The 17,184-nt window shown below is 32.2% G+C and overlaps 2 protein-coding genes across 3 annotated transcripts in view; one reads left to right on the top strand and one right to left on the bottom strand.

The window, feature by feature from the left end:
- Positions 1-17,184, top strand: part of LOC136416041 (activating signal cointegrator 1) — a 44,601-nt gene that overhangs the window by 4,329 nt on the left and 23,088 nt on the right. The window lies entirely within an intron of this gene.
- The window catches only part of LOC136416104 (putative phosphatidate phosphatase), a 32,390-nt gene continuing 15,402 nt past the window's right edge, over positions 197-17,184 (bottom strand). The window contains exons 3-7 of one of the 2 annotated variants that reach the window (XM_066401119.1): positions 13,867-14,032; positions 13,616-13,815; positions 10,010-10,186; positions 8,623-8,740; positions 197-2,995 (exon numbers count right to left, since the gene is read on the bottom strand). In XM_066401119.1, coding sequence (XP_066257216.1) covers positions 8,675-8,740; positions 10,010-10,186; positions 13,616-13,815; positions 13,867-14,032 — 609 coding nt within the window. In that variant the 3' untranslated portion in view covers positions 197-2,995; positions 8,623-8,674. The remainder of the gene's footprint in view (positions 2,996-8,622; positions 8,741-10,009; positions 10,187-13,615; positions 13,816-13,866; positions 14,033-17,184) is intronic. The other variant, XM_066401118.1, reaches the window with a different exon arrangement.

Here is a 17,184-nt window from a genome sequence, read left to right as displayed (position 1 = left end):
ATATACATTGAAGGTTCACCGCTTACTGCGAGTTTTTTTTAATGATCACACGTTGCTTTGATTAAATATAAAATTAATTTTAAATATGCTTTATTTTTTGCACTCCTTGGCGGCTAGTTGACCTTTCTTATACTTATGTTTGATGAATGATCCTGTATAAATAAAAGGTGGAAATAATAAAAATCATTATTTTCCTGTTGCTACCATATTATATTTTAAATCATAAAAATCATGTTTAACATATGCATAAGCTATAATAATAAATCATTATAATTTTATGAATATTAAATCAAATATCACATGGAATCATATTAAGAGTCCGAATTTAATAATACTCATTTGAAAATCCTGACAGACACAACAAGGATAATATCTTTTAATATTGACAAATGTCCGATTATTTAGCATAAAATAAATAATTTAAATATAAATACACATATATTCTCATTTCATTCATATACAGGTTGTTTCAAATGTTATGTGGTGCTACTGCTACCTTCGACACTGTAAGAGGTACCATATTAGTTAAATTAGAAAAAGTTGCCATTTTTAGAGCTTTTTAATTTTCCATATATAGCTTTGCTATAGTTTTTAATTTTTAGGATATCGAAGAAAATGTGAAATTGGTCGAAAACGTTTTTAATAAAACTACAAGTTTATTAAAAAAAGTTTAACTTTTTCGATTCTTTTCTCTTCATGTCGCATCTCCTAGAGTTTTGGTGATAGCAATAATGCCACATAACATTGGAAACATCCTATGTATTATTTTTAAGCACTTGTATCAATAAATCAAATCAGGCAATAAGCAGTTCGAAAAAGTAAACCATTTGCCGTTATTCTAAAGAAATAAATCGAAAATATCTACAACTAACGTTTCCCCATCAATTACAGTTAGGTAGATAAGAAAGTTATTTACATAAATAACAAAAATATTATAACAGTAATAAGTACTTATATCTATTATTTTAAGGAGGGGCGTCTAAATTAATTGCGCGACTACAAATAATAATTTTTTTATATTTGACATTGATCAATGTCGGTTGCAAAGGTACATAAATATTTCCATACTACTAGATACTATTAGCAGATACTATTAGCAGATACCATAAGCTTATTTTTTTATGAGTCAAAGTTTCAATGGACTCGTAAACAGTTTTGTTGCAAAACAATATTAAAAGCAATAAAAATGAAAATAGTGATAACGAGAAAATTAGCAATTAATAAGAGGTACAAGTGACAGAAATCTGGTCTATAGGAAGATTAGTAAGACAATTTCTAAAGGTAAAATAAATACCTATTAAATAAAGAAATTGAAGAATAACATTTCCTGATTCTTAAAAGTCCTATTTATACAATGTGAAGCATTATTAGAAGACAGTTATCAAAGAAAAGTTCTAAAGAAGGCATTTTCTTGTTAAGAAGCGTATAATTGAAATAAATTATACTAAAGGAAATTAAACCAACAACTATATTTAACCCTCGAATGCTACCCCGTGTACACCTGTACCCTAGAAAAGAACAAATATTCTAAGATTTTTTGCTAGCTACCACCGACTTGTCCTTCACAGTAGCTTCATATCACCGATATCCCGTCTTGATGCGGGCTTCTTTGGTTTGATTCGTGTGTTTATACTCGAAGTGTAGATTGATTGGAGTACACTGGAACCCCAGGGTACTCTTTGTATATTAGAAAATATGAGTAGCATTCTAGAGTTAAGAAATAATATTGATAAGTCAGTACTCATTGATTTTTAGACTTTAATATTAAATTATGAGGTTATTTTTATACGTTCCTATTAGTAAAATCGAATCCTCAACTGCCGCTGACTCGTTTAGTGAATAATATATTCCATTCATTTTCAAAAAGGTCAGAAATTATATAGCAGTTCTATTACCATAAAATACTAATAAACACATCCTTACAAACCCAATCCTTGCAGCAAAAATGACGCACTTTTAGACTTAATACACGTCATATAGATAAGACAACACTTGTTTCCTTTTGAAGATTATTTTATTGCTAAATTTATTACTGTTGGTATTATATTGCCAATATTAATAATATTGCCCACATTTTTTAAAGCTTATACTATTATACACTCTGACTCGAATTATGTTATATAAAGATTTTTAGGACCACTAGAATAAGACATTTATAAGGTACTTTAAAGAGTTTGCACTCTAACGTATACAATAACACTACATTGGGATCACAGCTTCAAGGGGTATATTTACATTATGTAAGATTTTTTTAGGTACTCGATTTTACTCTTAAGTATTATTATTATTATTGGCAGTTTATACATGTCGATATAAAATTAAATAAATTAAAAATTGGAGATTATTTTTAGTAGACTGCCATAAAGCTCGAAATTGTTAGTAGATTAATTCTTTGAAGCTCTGCCCGGATTAGCTTGGAGAACCAATTTTTGAGAGTTTAAATATAAATCTGATGATTTTTAATCACCACATAATTTCCCCTACAACTAAACATTCGAGATCTGACAACTTGTGCTTTTTACAGAATAAATAATATTAGCTAAAAAATACTAAAAATACTTACAACCAAAGTCAAAGTAGCTTAAACAAAGGTACTAAACACCATCAAAATAATGGCCGAATTAAACATCCGTCTTATGTATGCGTCATCTGACTACACCAATTAGAAATAAATAATAAAACTGTATCCACCAACCACCATCAACTAGACATGGAATGAAAATTAGTTATTATAATTTAAACTTCTTTGTAGATGGTCGGATCACGGATGCATGATACAGAAGCTTTAGGTTACTAAAACTTTACAGTTTTTAATAATCTAAAAACTGAGGGACAATTATTACAAATTTCTCTAAAAAATTATTTATTACTAAACTACTCTGACTTAAACTCCTATTGCTGTGGCCCTGTTGTTACTGTGCCCATTTAATTCGGAATGTTCTGAAGAGTCACTATTGCTGCTTTTTGTCGAGAATAAAGTGGAAAAGTACTTTGCCTGGAATTAAAATGCTATTTAATATCAGAAAAACGAATCTGGAAGATAATTATCATACAAAAATACAAATAACTTAGTACATTGTGTTCAAAATGATTTATTTAAATAGTTAAAGCAACAGAGACTTAGTTTGGGATGAAACGCAAGACATCAATCCTTTTAGGCATCTTTGCTATATCTTCAGTTTTACGCAAAAGGTAATTTTAAGAAGAAAAAAAATTGCATAAACAATTGAAAGTTATCACAAAAATCGTAAATAGGATTCAATCTAGGAGCCTTGTTATATTTAAAGATTTTAACAATCATTTCATCTTTAATAAAAAAAACATAGAATTGTTGGTAAAGTTACCACTGTTACTACGAGTCTGAAAAATTGAGCCTTATAACCAATAGATCAAAGTGTTGTTAACTTTACCAAGAGGGCAATTTCTATAGAAACCACACAATTGATCAATACTTTCTCTTTATTTCAACGTTTGCATGGACATTATTCCCTTAGTAAAGTTGTCAGGAATTTTATCTAGGCCCGGTTTAGTAATTTAACTAGTAAGGTTTCATAAAAACCATGAAATTAGTAGAACATTGGCTAATTTTTTCATCTCCATGGAAATTATCTTACTGGCAAAGTTAGCAGGATTTTGAAAACCTGATATTGGGACAAATTTAGAAATGTTCATTGCATTAACGGTAAAACATTTTGGGTGCTAACAATAACGTTAAAAATTATACATTTAAACACAATTAACTAAAGATCTTCAACTGTTTTAATGCTCTAAGGCCGATTGGTAGACTCATGATTTAAACTCGATTTTGCCCGAATCCGACTCGTAAATTTTAGCTTATGCCACGAATTCAACAACTCGGTTCTAGAGATACAAATTCGAAAAAGTGGTCGTCAGAAATCAAGATGAGATTGAATTTAGAACAACGTTACGGTTTTCAACATGGAAAACTACATAAATGCTCTTTAAACTTTACTCAGAAATGGGAATAAACATACAAATTAAATGAAATACTTCTGTTCTTAACGAAGGCAGGATAACGAAGAAATATTAATTTCCTAAAAATTTCATGCATCATTTTGAATTTTCAAGAAACTTGAATATACGAAAAATTTTGGTTGAACTACCTATGATACATAATAGTATTCAATTTTTAAATAAGTCAGAATAAGAAATATTATCACTCTTAGCTTGTTTCGGAATCTCTAACCTCAGCTATCCAAAATACATTAAGACATTAATTCAACTTAGAACTTAACAAGTAACTAGTGAAAATATTGCAAAAACTGAATCAAAAGTTAATATTGTGTACTCCGAGTTTCACCCCAAACTTGCCCAAAAAAGCAGCTTTGATTCCATATGTCTATATCTACAGGATGTCTGAAAATACTTTAATTAGATAGTAAAATTTAACGATTAAAGATCTATATGATTAAGTCGTGAACTTTATTTTGACAGCCTGTATACAATATGAATAAGTCCCGAGTCCCCTTAAAATGAGATTGGTTGCTTTGCAACGTTTCCTAGAAGTTTCTTAAAAGCCATAAAACAGTATCATACTCGAGTATACATGGATCTTCTAAGAAATCACAGTAGCTACCAACTTTCATTCTTTGTATCACTTGTATATTATTCATTTTTTTTAAATTTTAGATTCAATTTTTAGAATATTTTGGTATATCCTGTTAATTAAATTAAACTTTGGAATATAGGCCGGATGTCACTACTAGTAATATTTAAGTATTAGGCATATTCTCAAAATGCCGCTTTTTATTGAAATATGGAAGCGCAGTTGAATCGACAGCTTTTCAAAAACAGATCAATCCGATATTCCAAGTTTTATGTAAATTTCTATACAAATTCAAAATCTGTTTAATTCAAGTATATGATTTACTGTATAAAATATTTTTATAAAAGAAATCTTCAGTATGAATTCAGTGGGAACGTCTGGGTAGGAGTTTATAACAATGGCTTTTTTGAAACTCTTTGAAACGGAACATTTCAATTCATTGATATACACACATTAAGAAAGTCTAGAGATAGTAATGATAAATCACAACAGATTATTTATTTCCGTACGAAAACCACAAATTCTTATATTTAGCGTTTCTAACATGTCTCAAAGGTTAAACTTATTAGCTTTTAGAAAAATTTAAATTTTACCATAAATTCAATAAGTAATACAAAAAAGAAAATTAATAATGAGTATGGCCCCTTCTACTGTTTAACACGGCTCTACAACATCTACTCATACCCATAATGAGCACATTGATATCGTTTCAATCAATTGCTGTCCACTCTCTTTGAGGCATAAAATAATCAGCTCACGAGTATTAAAAGCTTGATTTTCGGGTGGGATTCATCGTTGAATCATATCCCAAGCGTGTTCGGTGAGGTTTAAGTCCGGAAACTGCACTGGCCAGGGCAAGACATCGTTAGATTTTTCAGTCGACAAATTTTAAACTACGCGTGTAGCATGTGAACGAGTATTATCTTGCATAAGCATGAAACTTGACTTAGCTGCTCATGCATGAGGGTATCACTACAGGCTGAAGAATCCTATCATGCGATAGTTAACGGCATTTAAAAAGCGCTCCAAGGGAACGAGATCAATTTTACCGCTTATGCTAACCCTACCCCAAATCATACCTGTTCCTCAACGATAAATCTATATCTCTTGAGCAGTTTGTAGACGATCTACCATTCCAAGTTCGCGTCATATCCTAGTTCGTCTTAAATTTGGACGAAGACCCAACCGAGATTCATCGGCAAACACGAGAGCACCTCATTGTTCATTTATCCAATTCGAATGTTCCTCATACCACACGACTTTTGCTTCTCGATTTCCACGAGATAAAAGAGGAATCCTGATTTGGCATGTAGCATGAAGATTGAATTCATACAAACGCCTTTTGCCACTTCTGAGCACTAATCGTTACATTATGTGCAAGTTGTAATTCAGATATCAACTGGAATGTTATTTGAGGTATGTTTCTTTTGGCTTGAAAAGTTATAAAACGACCTTGAATCAGGGTTTTGCTAATTTTGCCCCAGCCAGGCGTCTCTTACGTTCTTTTAGGAAACGTGAGAGGCCTAGGTCTACTAATCACACCTTGAGAGGTTTGCAAATGAACAGCACTATGTTGGGTTGCACCACCCCCAAACATCCCAACAATCCTTTGGATTTCTTGTTCTGTTAAATGTCGTCTTGTTATAATCCACTAAACTAACTCCCAATTGAACAACTTGCAAAAATTCGTTATTTGTTAGCAAAGGCAAAACAATAACCGTTTATGCCAAATTATACTTTTTTCATACATTTTTTCTCTTATCGTCGGTCGGAACATTTTTTCAGTCTTTAAATATGCAACTGATAACGCACGCCTGTTAATTAACAAAAAAAAATGCTTTCATACGGCAATAAATAATGTCTTGCGTGACGAACAATTTTAAGTATTGTTGTTAGTTCTACATTTACCTTTTAAGTACATAATTAATAATGAGTACAATACAAAGCGCCCTAGCGGCCACAGCCAAACTGTATCAATAATAGCCTTTATAATGCAAAGGAAACCCCGTATATTAAACGTTAATGCAATATTCATAAATATGCTCACAATATTTCAAAAAATCCATATTAAAAATGTAATTTTAAAAGTTTCATCTGCCGTTAAAATGCTGCGACAAAAAAGCTGAAACACCTTGTATATACCTACTAAGTCTAGCATTAAATAAATTTTTATTTTTAACCTTTCTTCAGGCACCCTGTATAGTAAACAAACTAATCTGAGTCTCGGACGACATTGATTAATTTTATCGTGTGAATTCTAGCTTAGCTTTACAATAAATGAGAATTTAACCAGATATTAAAAAAAAAGAAAGGAATTTGCCGAAAAATGATCCTCGTGCAATCCGTTGCACAAAGCACAATGTAGCGTTTAAATTTCTTCTTGAATGCGCTCGATAAAACAGTTCTTCATTTCAAAACGTGCTGATTTAGTGCTAATGTTATGCTACTTCTAATAAGGTGCGTGCCCCAGAAATTCGACTTATATTTTCTTTGTTAACAATATTTCAGTGATTTAGAATTATAGACCTACAACTCAAGGCTTCTCTAGTGAAAATGGCCTAATCCAAAATCATCTTCACTGGAGGAATATAATACAGTCTTGTCCCGGATAAAACGAACTTGAAGAATAAAGTGAAATTGGTTCGCTACAACCGAAGTTCGTTGCAAAAGAAAAGCAAATTAAATATGTAGTATGTGTGATACATATATGTATATAATTTTTTCGAAAAAATACGTCTTAGTGGGTTTAAAATATTTTATTTAAATACCATAAAAATAATTTATAACTTATTGAGTGTTATTTCATCTATATAATATGAAGAAACGGTTAAAAAAGACACAAACTACTACTCTCATTATGAAAAAAATATTCTATTATTTTGGTTTGCACATTCTTTTTAAAGCTAAGTTTGCTGATAAAATTTTCTATGGCACAAAAACTATTCCAAACTTCTTCTGAAGTTGCTTGCGGCAGTAAAAAGGAGCGAGTTTCCATCACTTTCTGACTCCTTTCTTTAACTGAAGGAACAAAGGTGATTTTGGACTCCACTCTCGTCAATACCACTCATTTCATCTAAATTTTCACCTAAAAAATTTGTTTCTGTGTACATTTGCGTTCACAAAAAATAGTGATTTAGTCATTGTTCATGTGTGTATGTTACCTACCTCTTGTGACTGCTTGAATAATTTCTTCGTCTGTTATATACTCAGTAGACATAATGTTTTCGACACGATTGACGTACTCTTCGAAGCCGAAATTTTGAAAATCTTTTCGAATTGCCTCTTCAATTCTTCATAGCATCTCCAAATCAAGAAATATAGAATAGAAATTTCTTAATGTCGTTCCTTTAAGAAAGTTCTAATAGATGACGGTGTTCACGGTTGGATATAAACGGCAAATAAACTCTAAATACACGATAAAATTGGTTCGTTCTATCCGAAAGTTCGCTATAAGCAGTAAAAAAAGTGTTAGCCTTATAGGACATTTTTTGTGTCCTTTGACCTCAGTTTGTTGTAAGCGTGTTCGTTATATCCAGACACAACTGTATTTGTAAATAAAATTTTATTTAAAAAATTACTACATAATCACAAAACGGAATGCTTAGAAACTCATAGGTGTTCCTTGTTTTTCTGTCGACACGAAACAGATATAAAGGTTTAAACTGATATTCGATTTATTGGGGCAATAAAATCATTATCGGAAACCAATTTTTGATAAATGGTAAACGATAAGACCTCTTATCGTTATTATTGTACAAAATCTATTTCTTAAAGCGTGTGAGACTTGGTGGTGCAAGCGATTTTAGTATTAAAGCATGAGGTGTTAACAACAAGCGGTTGTTTTTACTGGACACAGAATTTGAAATGAAGACAATTGGACCAACATCAGAAACAAAATTTCTTACACACACTGAAATTGCCCAATGACCAGGCACAAATCTCCATTTAAAACCCCATTTGTTTTCATTGGAGTGAACCTCAAAGACGAGATTACAACCTCCCGAAATAGCCCGTCCAATTGCCTTATTATTTAATATTCTTAATAAGATAAATACCTTCATTATTGCAATTCAAAAGCCCTTAACGCATGATTGTGCTCTGTGTAATTTAGATCGGTATGTAAGTGTCTCTTAAATTAACGTCGTTGGCCCGATACCGTGCAAAGTAAACGGCCTGTAAATTTACAAAATTTAGTTAAGTGCAACAAACCGCACACCTTATAGTGCGTAATACATTTCAGTGTTATAACCTTTATTAGTATCTTCCAAAACCTTGTTCTTTCTTATACACATAGCGAATTGCATTGTGAAATTTAGTGCACAATAAACACAACACAACAATCAATTCCAATATGAACATCAATTTAGTACGATTTTAACCAATAGAATCCGCTATTTATTACATTTAACACAAGATAATGCATACCTAGGTCATGCAGCAAAACCTGTTTAACCGAGTACCATTTCTTGAAATTTTCATAAATGTCTGTAAATTCAATTTAGTAGATATCCACTAGGATTAATCTTAGACTCAATGTGTCCCAGGTTGGTGGTAAGTATTCTATGTGAACTGTATTATAGGAAAATAAATCTAATTTGATATGCTAGCATGCCTTCGATAACGTCCACACAATTAAGAGTAACAAATGTTTGCATCGCTACCAAGAACCATTATCAAAGAACCGTAATTATTATTATTATACAGGGTGTCCATTTAACAACCCCTCGGATGAGTTTATTTATGATTTCATAAAAAAATCAATAAGGGGGATGTACATGAGGCTAATGAGGGTTAATTTTAAAACTAGTGGCAACCTTACAGAGTCTCCCAAAAAAGGATGAATATTATTTTCAGTTAGTTTTAACTCAGAATAGCGTCCAATTTCATCGCTCCCACAAGTCCTACTAGTGTGTGAGGCGTTAGTATCAAAAAATTATAGCAAGAAAAAATAGATCTGTATGAGCGAAAATAGAAATATAACTAGCGCTATTTCTTCCATATTGTTCCTAGATGCCTTTAGGACCCCTGGGGTCATTCTCGATATAAACTAATTATAGTTTTTTTCTAGGTTCCCTAAAGCACCCTCAAGAAGATAGTAAACACGGTCGACAACTTGGTAGCCTTCAATTTTTTAAAGACTTTATCGATTACCTAAAAAGTATTATTTACTGGCTAAACCCTCGGCCAAGATTTTTTTCTGGTTTTCCCTGTACCACCAAGTACTACATACCATACAAATAATTTCCTCTAGTTTGATGAATTAGTTCATATTAACAAATAAACGTTTCAAAAACGTTTACCCTCACGTGGGCATTAAATTTTTGTATGATTTATTGGAAAAATTATATTTGGAGAGAAGAGATGGAACACTATGATTTGTTCCCACGTATTTGTGGAATTAGCAGTTTAGGTATGCATTATCCATGATTTTAGAGCACTTACAACGATCCAGGCTACAATGGTCCCGAGAAGCAGTCCACTGAGGACATCACTCCAGTGATGTTTGTAATCTGACACCCTAGTCATGGCAGTAAATACTGAGGAAAGCACAGCCAGAAATTGCAGCGTGTGCCTTAAAAGCTTGGAGCCATCCCATGTCATCCTTTTCTGCAGATATATCTACATAAAACCATAACATTAGCATAAACTTTATTACTCTGACGTTCAGTACTTTTCAGAATCATCATCAAACAATGTGTAAATCACCCGCAAATTGATGATTATCGCTCATATGTAAAACAATACCAGCCTGTAATAACATTTTAAACTGCAGGAAAAGTTTTCCGAGTTGTCAAGAGAGGAATCCTGCAGAATTATGCATCCTGCAATTCTTGGCACCTCCTCGTTATCAGGGATCTCGAAATTGATTCACGGGGTGTATCATTAAGTCGGCGAACACGATAATATATTCATTAAGGCTGCGTGTTCATGTGGTTAACAAGATGGGTCTGACGTTGATTCCCATGAGCTGGTGGGTGCATGGGTTGGTGCATATGATGGGAATTCGGGGTGATGGCGAGTTGAACATAAAGAAAATTGCTAGGAAGATGGCGAATTATAGTACTTAGGAAATGTGGTATTTTATGAAGGGGGTAAAATATAGTTGAGGACTTGGAAATCTTGGAAATTACAGATAGGATAAAATTTGTGAAAGTATGGGTTTAGTTTTGCTTTCCTCTCTGTAGGTCAAACACCTTTCTTATACAGGGTGGGTCAGTTCTATCAAGTCAAGTAGAGGCGTTTCCAATACATGTTTCTAATAATATATAATATAATTTGCCTTTCTATTCAACGCTGATATAAATAGATACGAAGCGTTGTTCTAAAAATTAAAAAATATAGAATTTTTTACGCTTTATCCAGATCTCTTTTTGTACTATATATATATACTATATATAATATATATATATAACTATATATATATACTATATAATATATATATATATATATATATATATATACAACGTGGTGCAACCAGATTCAAAATTAGATATTTCATTATTTTGCAATGATTTTTATTTTAATCTGTTAAGTACAATCGGTTGATTTAAAAAATTGGATTCTGTGACATCGTTTATTCTAAATTCTTAGATATTTGACAATGATTTTTAATGAGTTTTACATTAAATTTCGATGAACATATTGGTTTGAGCAGCTACAACCGTGTTTTATAATTATTGTCTTCTTACAATTTCATTATTAGACATTCTGTTTTGCTGCAGATTCTTCAGACTTTGGTTTATGTAAATAAAAATTTAGAAAACTTGTAAAATAGTTAGGTTTTATTTCATCAAAACGGGGTTATAGATTTTCCATCATTCGGGAATTATGTGAACAATTTTTGGAGTGGAAACTATTAATCTATTAAGAAAAAATAAATTTAATGATGAGATTCAAGATCTTAACATAAATAGGTAGTGATGGTACCTATAAATAATTTGATTTTATTTTACTGATAGGATATGATGTTTGGTACCTTTAGAAATTGAAAGGTTTTACTTATTTGCTTTTAAAATGTAAAATAGCACGCTAATAGACCTAGGTAAGAAAAAATTGAGAAATAATAAAATCTAATTTACGGAAAATTTACGAGGTATCGTAGTTCAACCCTTCATATGCACGTTTGAATTTTGTGAAAAGCACAGAAATATACATATGATTTATATTAAAGACTTCTGTAACAAAGTGATCAAATTTCTACGGTCTAAAAACATCTAATGGGTATTATTGAATCTTGAATTCCCTAATGAAGTGCGACATATAATGTACATACAATAGAGGCTCTCACAGATGGCGCACCAACGCGAGGGCGAAGGGACACTAGGAATTTCTAACCGACGCCAGGGCGGTTCAAATGTATATAATTGCGAATATTTGGTTACATTCAGTGCAGATAGTCAGCGCTTAGTCGGATAGTAAGGTAGTCAGGTGACTCATATAACCTAAGTGGCACAACTGAAGAAGCTATTATTATTTTAAGTACATTCTTATTGTGAATTTTATCGGCTTTGCTTATGTATGGTTTTTTGGGAAGTCTTTTGCTATTCATTTTCAAATTAATAATCAACGGAATACCGCAAATTTTTTTGTGATGAATGATAAGGAAAATTATTTAATAACACTATTATTAGAATTAAACGTAGAATACAAGAAGTAGATCATACATAGGATGCTCTGATTAAAACAAGAGAATTGGTAGCTGCTACGGTTTTTTGGCACACTCTGATGCAATCAAAGTACACACTATTGTATTTACCATTGTGCTGCCTCGTACGGTTTTCTTAAGAATTAACCGTTTCCGTAGATAACAGGGACTTTGTGTGTGCTATATCATTCTTAAGTGGTACAAGGAAACGAGAATTTTGCAAAAATGTAAAACCGAGTGTAAAACGATAGGTTTCATAGTGACAACAAAGCAAGATTAGATTTTTACTGGTTTGCCAGTTAAAATTAGTTAAAGCAACAAATTATTTTTCTTGGTTCTGTGTTTTTTAACTGCAGTTTCTGGATCAAAATTTTGGAGTGGAGAGAATAAATTTAAATTTATACAAATGAAATAAATACGACAGTATAGTTTTACTTAGGAACGAATGAAACCATTCTTTTAAAAAAATCCATAAAATTATATAGATTTTTCTGTTGTCCTTGGGTCTTCCTGTATAAAAAACGTATAAGTAAAATAGGTTTTGGTTATAAAGAAATCTTGCATAAGACGACTTAATTACTCATATTGAATCCCTTTTAAGAAATTTTATGGATTAAAAAATCTAACAAGTGTTCGTCATTTTTCATGGCAAACCCCAATTCGGACTATCATAATTCTATAATACAAGAAAAATGGAACTTGCATGCAAAAATATTATACCAATTTTGTTACGTCCCAGAATCTCGTCTAGACACGATTCTTTACTGCTTGATACCCCGATTCAATTTCAATTTCCCCAGAACGAAATAAAAAAAATCCTTCTACAATGTATTATTCAAACTCGCTAATTAAGCAGGACGTGCATTGGTGCTCGCACCATTAAGCCATTGCAGAATATACTCTGCAATAAATTTAAAGGTATTGTGTACTTATTTTAAATGCCCAATTAGTCGTGATTTAATGGTCTGAAGACTGGGTGAATGTGCTTGGATTGGCCAACTGGGCCATTGTTAATATACTGTGGTAAATGAGACAACTAGTATCGCAGAATATTAAATGATAAGGAAGAACATTTGTAAATGTTGCTGAAAATATATTTCTGGTAATTATTTTGGTATTAAAATATACCAAAATAATTTAAAGTGCCATTTCAAAGCTTTGTGCGCACTTGGGATGTTTGAAACGTTTCTGTCTTTATCTTATCTTAAGCCAACATTAGCTTCAAAGAATTATAATGATACACTTCAATAAAACGTCTCGTTTGCAAGGAATTTGCGTAAAAAACGTTGCATTGTGGATTAGATGTTTGCCTTTTCGTTTTTATGAAATCTAAACATGAATAATACATCTCGGTTTATCAGTCAAAAGTTAAGATTACTTGATGGTTCTATATTGTAACTTACCGCAAAATACACCATCGTATACATGGAAAAAGATGAATGTCCTGATGGAAATGATAACCTCATCTCTTTCATGAGTCTCTTATTGTGAATATACAGGGGGTTGGTACATGTGAAGTCTGTGTGGTAAACATGTTGGTTTTCCGGTAAGGAACAATTGGTACTTGGTAAGCACATAGTGTAGAAATGAGGTCTCAGTCTCCCTGTAAATCATCAAATTTAGTTATATTTTTGATATACAGAGTGGGACATACCTATGGTATACTTCATGACGTCAGTGGTAAGCTGAGAGCAGGCCGCACCAAAAGCGAGCATACCAATGGCACAATATGCGTTGAACACCCAGTAAGGTATGTTCCGCCCTAAGAAGTAAAAAGATTTTCTGTCGTTTGGTCTGTTGAGAATTTCAGTTAGGATCATCTGGAAAAAATAAGAGATAATGAAGTATATAAGTTAATTCTTGTACAAGCGTGTGGTAAAGTTGCTCTACCGCGCTCTATTTTTTCTTGAACTCAATTGTTTAACAAAAATCCGTGTGCAGTATAAAATCACTTTCCGCACTAGTTAGGTGTAGTATTATGTGTGGCATCGATGATAATAAGAATTTTTCGGAGCGAAGCGAGAGGGAAAAGTTCTTCATAGTTTGTTAATTATAATATAGAAATTTTCGCGATTTAAATTCGCTTATAGTATGTGTTTGATTTAATGTGGCTTAAAAAGGCTTTTAGTTTATCCTATTATGTTATAATGCGCTTTGAGTGAATAATGGTTTAAATTTGCTCAATTAATAATAATTTTGTGGTTAATTTTGCATTAAAATCAGCTAGGCCGATGGCGGTTCTCAATTTTTCCACAAATTTTGGGATATTATACGTGCTATAAATTTCCTTTAGTCAAAACATCCGGAATTTATGAAACAATTTTTAAATTAAATATTGTGCTTATTTATCATAATATGCCGTTATCCGGTGATGTGTTGATAAATGCAGCAATTCTTTCTTTCTGCGAATCTCGCTAAATGTCATCCATTTACAAAGGAAATAAGTACAATTGCGAAGAAAGATTCCGACAATGCCCATTTATTATTTTTAGATTTTTCTGTATAAATGTTTTCATTTTTAATTGCTGCAGTAGGCAATTTGTACTACTGAAGAGGGTTATAACCATTCAAGTGTTTTGCCTTGAGGAAGGCAGAAGAAATGATATGAGAGGTTCGCTAGAATAAGCGTAGTTGGAAGCCAGTTTTAATAACCATCCAGCTAATGTAAAACCTACTGCAAACGGTCTCAAGCAATTGTATCTCGCATGTAATAAAAACCACAAGACAGAACGAGAACTTAAGTAGTACCCTTCGCAAAGGCACAAATTATTGACCTTAATGCCGACAAAGCAGAAAATTTAAGACTGTTTTTCAAACTCCTTACGAACATTTAATTACGCGATTTACGGAGACTTTTACGCGGCATCCTGCAGGTTCAGGAAAAAAATCCAAGAGCATGAAACAAGATTCGTTCTCGTTCTCGCACTTATTACATTCTAGAGGTAATAATCCTCCTTTTTCATCTTTTATAATCGCATGACGAGGATGAATTTTGCTCGGGGAAGTATGCATATTCAAGTTCAAAGAGGCACATAATTTCAAAAAGGTTTGATATCTGAGATGCAGGTTTGATATAACGACAATTCCCATTCTAGGCACAAAATTGGTTGGTGTTAAGCCAAGCTCCATAAGTCAGGGATATTGTTTAAATAATCGCAAGCCTAGATAACCGAAGCTACTATAGGGTGATTCAAAATGAACGTTATGGTTTAAATATTCTATATCTTTTTTTGTATATCTTTAATGATTTAAACGAAAATTAGAAGTTGCAAGGTGTGGTTATTTTCTGCTTCGCAAAGTCAAGCTCTTCGTAACACATTTTCCATAGATCGTTCCCAAAATTTCAGGAATAAGGTGCACGTTCACTTGAGTATTTGACTCTGAATGCGTCGTACGTTTACCCTTCTTTGGTAATGATTATGTTGGTCCGAACACCACTAAACGTGCCAAACTTAAACCCTAATCGCTTTAAGGTATTTCGCTGTTTTTTTGGCGCGCAGTGAATACGGATATCCGATGCCTTTGTACGTTTTTGAAATTATAAGACACACCAAGCATATTAAGTTAAAATTCCTCAGAAACAACGTCGCTCTTTACGACGTAAGATAGGCGTGTAACGTACGTTCCTTCATTATCCTTATTAAGATCGTCTGAAGAAAAAGACGCCAATTGTCACTATTATATGATACATATTGATGTTTCTGATAAACGGGAAACCTAAAGCGGGTGAAAGCGAGAAATATAGGAACCAAGGGTACGCAACAAACACTCCGAGCATCTTGAGTTTTGAAACTCTCGCTTTGTTGAAGCGTGCGCGGTGTGTTCGGTTCGTTCGGGGAAAAAACTCACGTAAATACGTATTTAAGAACATGACAAACTTTATCGGAACCTTGTCGGCAAGATTTGTTAAAGGCTTTTCGGTCCGGAGTGAGCACGGGCGTTCGCAAGATGGATGAATTTGTGCGTTCCGATGGGCCATTAATTATTTGTTTGTTACATCAAAAATGGAATATACCAAAGAAAAATGTATTCAACTTATTACTGAATAAGAAAATCATCCTCTCTCCATTCATTTTTTCATTCACAACGTCTTATTATTACATCCTAAATACGTCCCTCGCAAAACCATATTTTTTGCTTTTTTCCGCCTTTGTTCCGGAATAAATGAAGAAAAATGAACCGGTTCCCATCTTCATATTACCCGCATCCAAGGTTTCTGAGAAAATAAAATATAGTAGAGCGTGAATAGCGTAAATACAGGGAATAATAGAAAGACTTTGAGAATCCAGAGTTTTGTTTTGCTTGATTTGTTCAAAGGTTTCTTACATTGAATCATCCGCGAACTGAAAATCAATATTCAGAGTGAAATTCATCCCATAAACCAGAAATTTTGCAAATAGTTATGGAAAATGTGATAGTAAGAGCACGACTTGTGAAACAGAAAATAGTCGCCACTGATAAGATTTAATTTTTCAATTAAAATTTAAAAAAAGACAAAAATTTATTTTAAATAAAAAAGTTATAAAACCTTTAAATATAACGTTTATTTTGTGTCACTCTGTACTTAAAATTACGATTTATTAATTTACAAATTGAAAATTTTCGTTTTTTTAACTTAAAAACCCTCTGAGCGGTGAATTTTCAAATTTGGATTATCTTTGATAAAAATCGTTGTTTCACGTAAAATTTTGTTAAATTAGTTTAATTAATATAATTTATCAGTTAGTTCAAAAATTATATATTATATATTTTGAGCTGAGTTTCTTTTGGCTTTATTTTTCATAAATTAAAGCTTTTTAAACAAACGTATATTTTTTAATTAGTGATAGTGTCTCCTCCAATTGAATCATCATGTTAATAGTTAATTGAATCACGTTAAAGCACACCACATCCAAGGAAAAACGTAATATTGTTCTTAAAATAAATCGTTGAGTCATCTTAAATTTTGTTCAATCTATAGAGAAATTTAATG

Source organism: Euwallacea similis, chromosome 22 (assembly GCF_039881205.1).
Source record: "Euwallacea similis isolate ESF13 chromosome 22, ESF131.1, whole genome shotgun sequence".
NCBI lineage: Eukaryota > Metazoa > Arthropoda > Insecta > Coleoptera > Curculionidae > Euwallacea > Euwallacea similis.
This window is presented reverse-complemented; position numbering and strand designations above follow the sequence as displayed.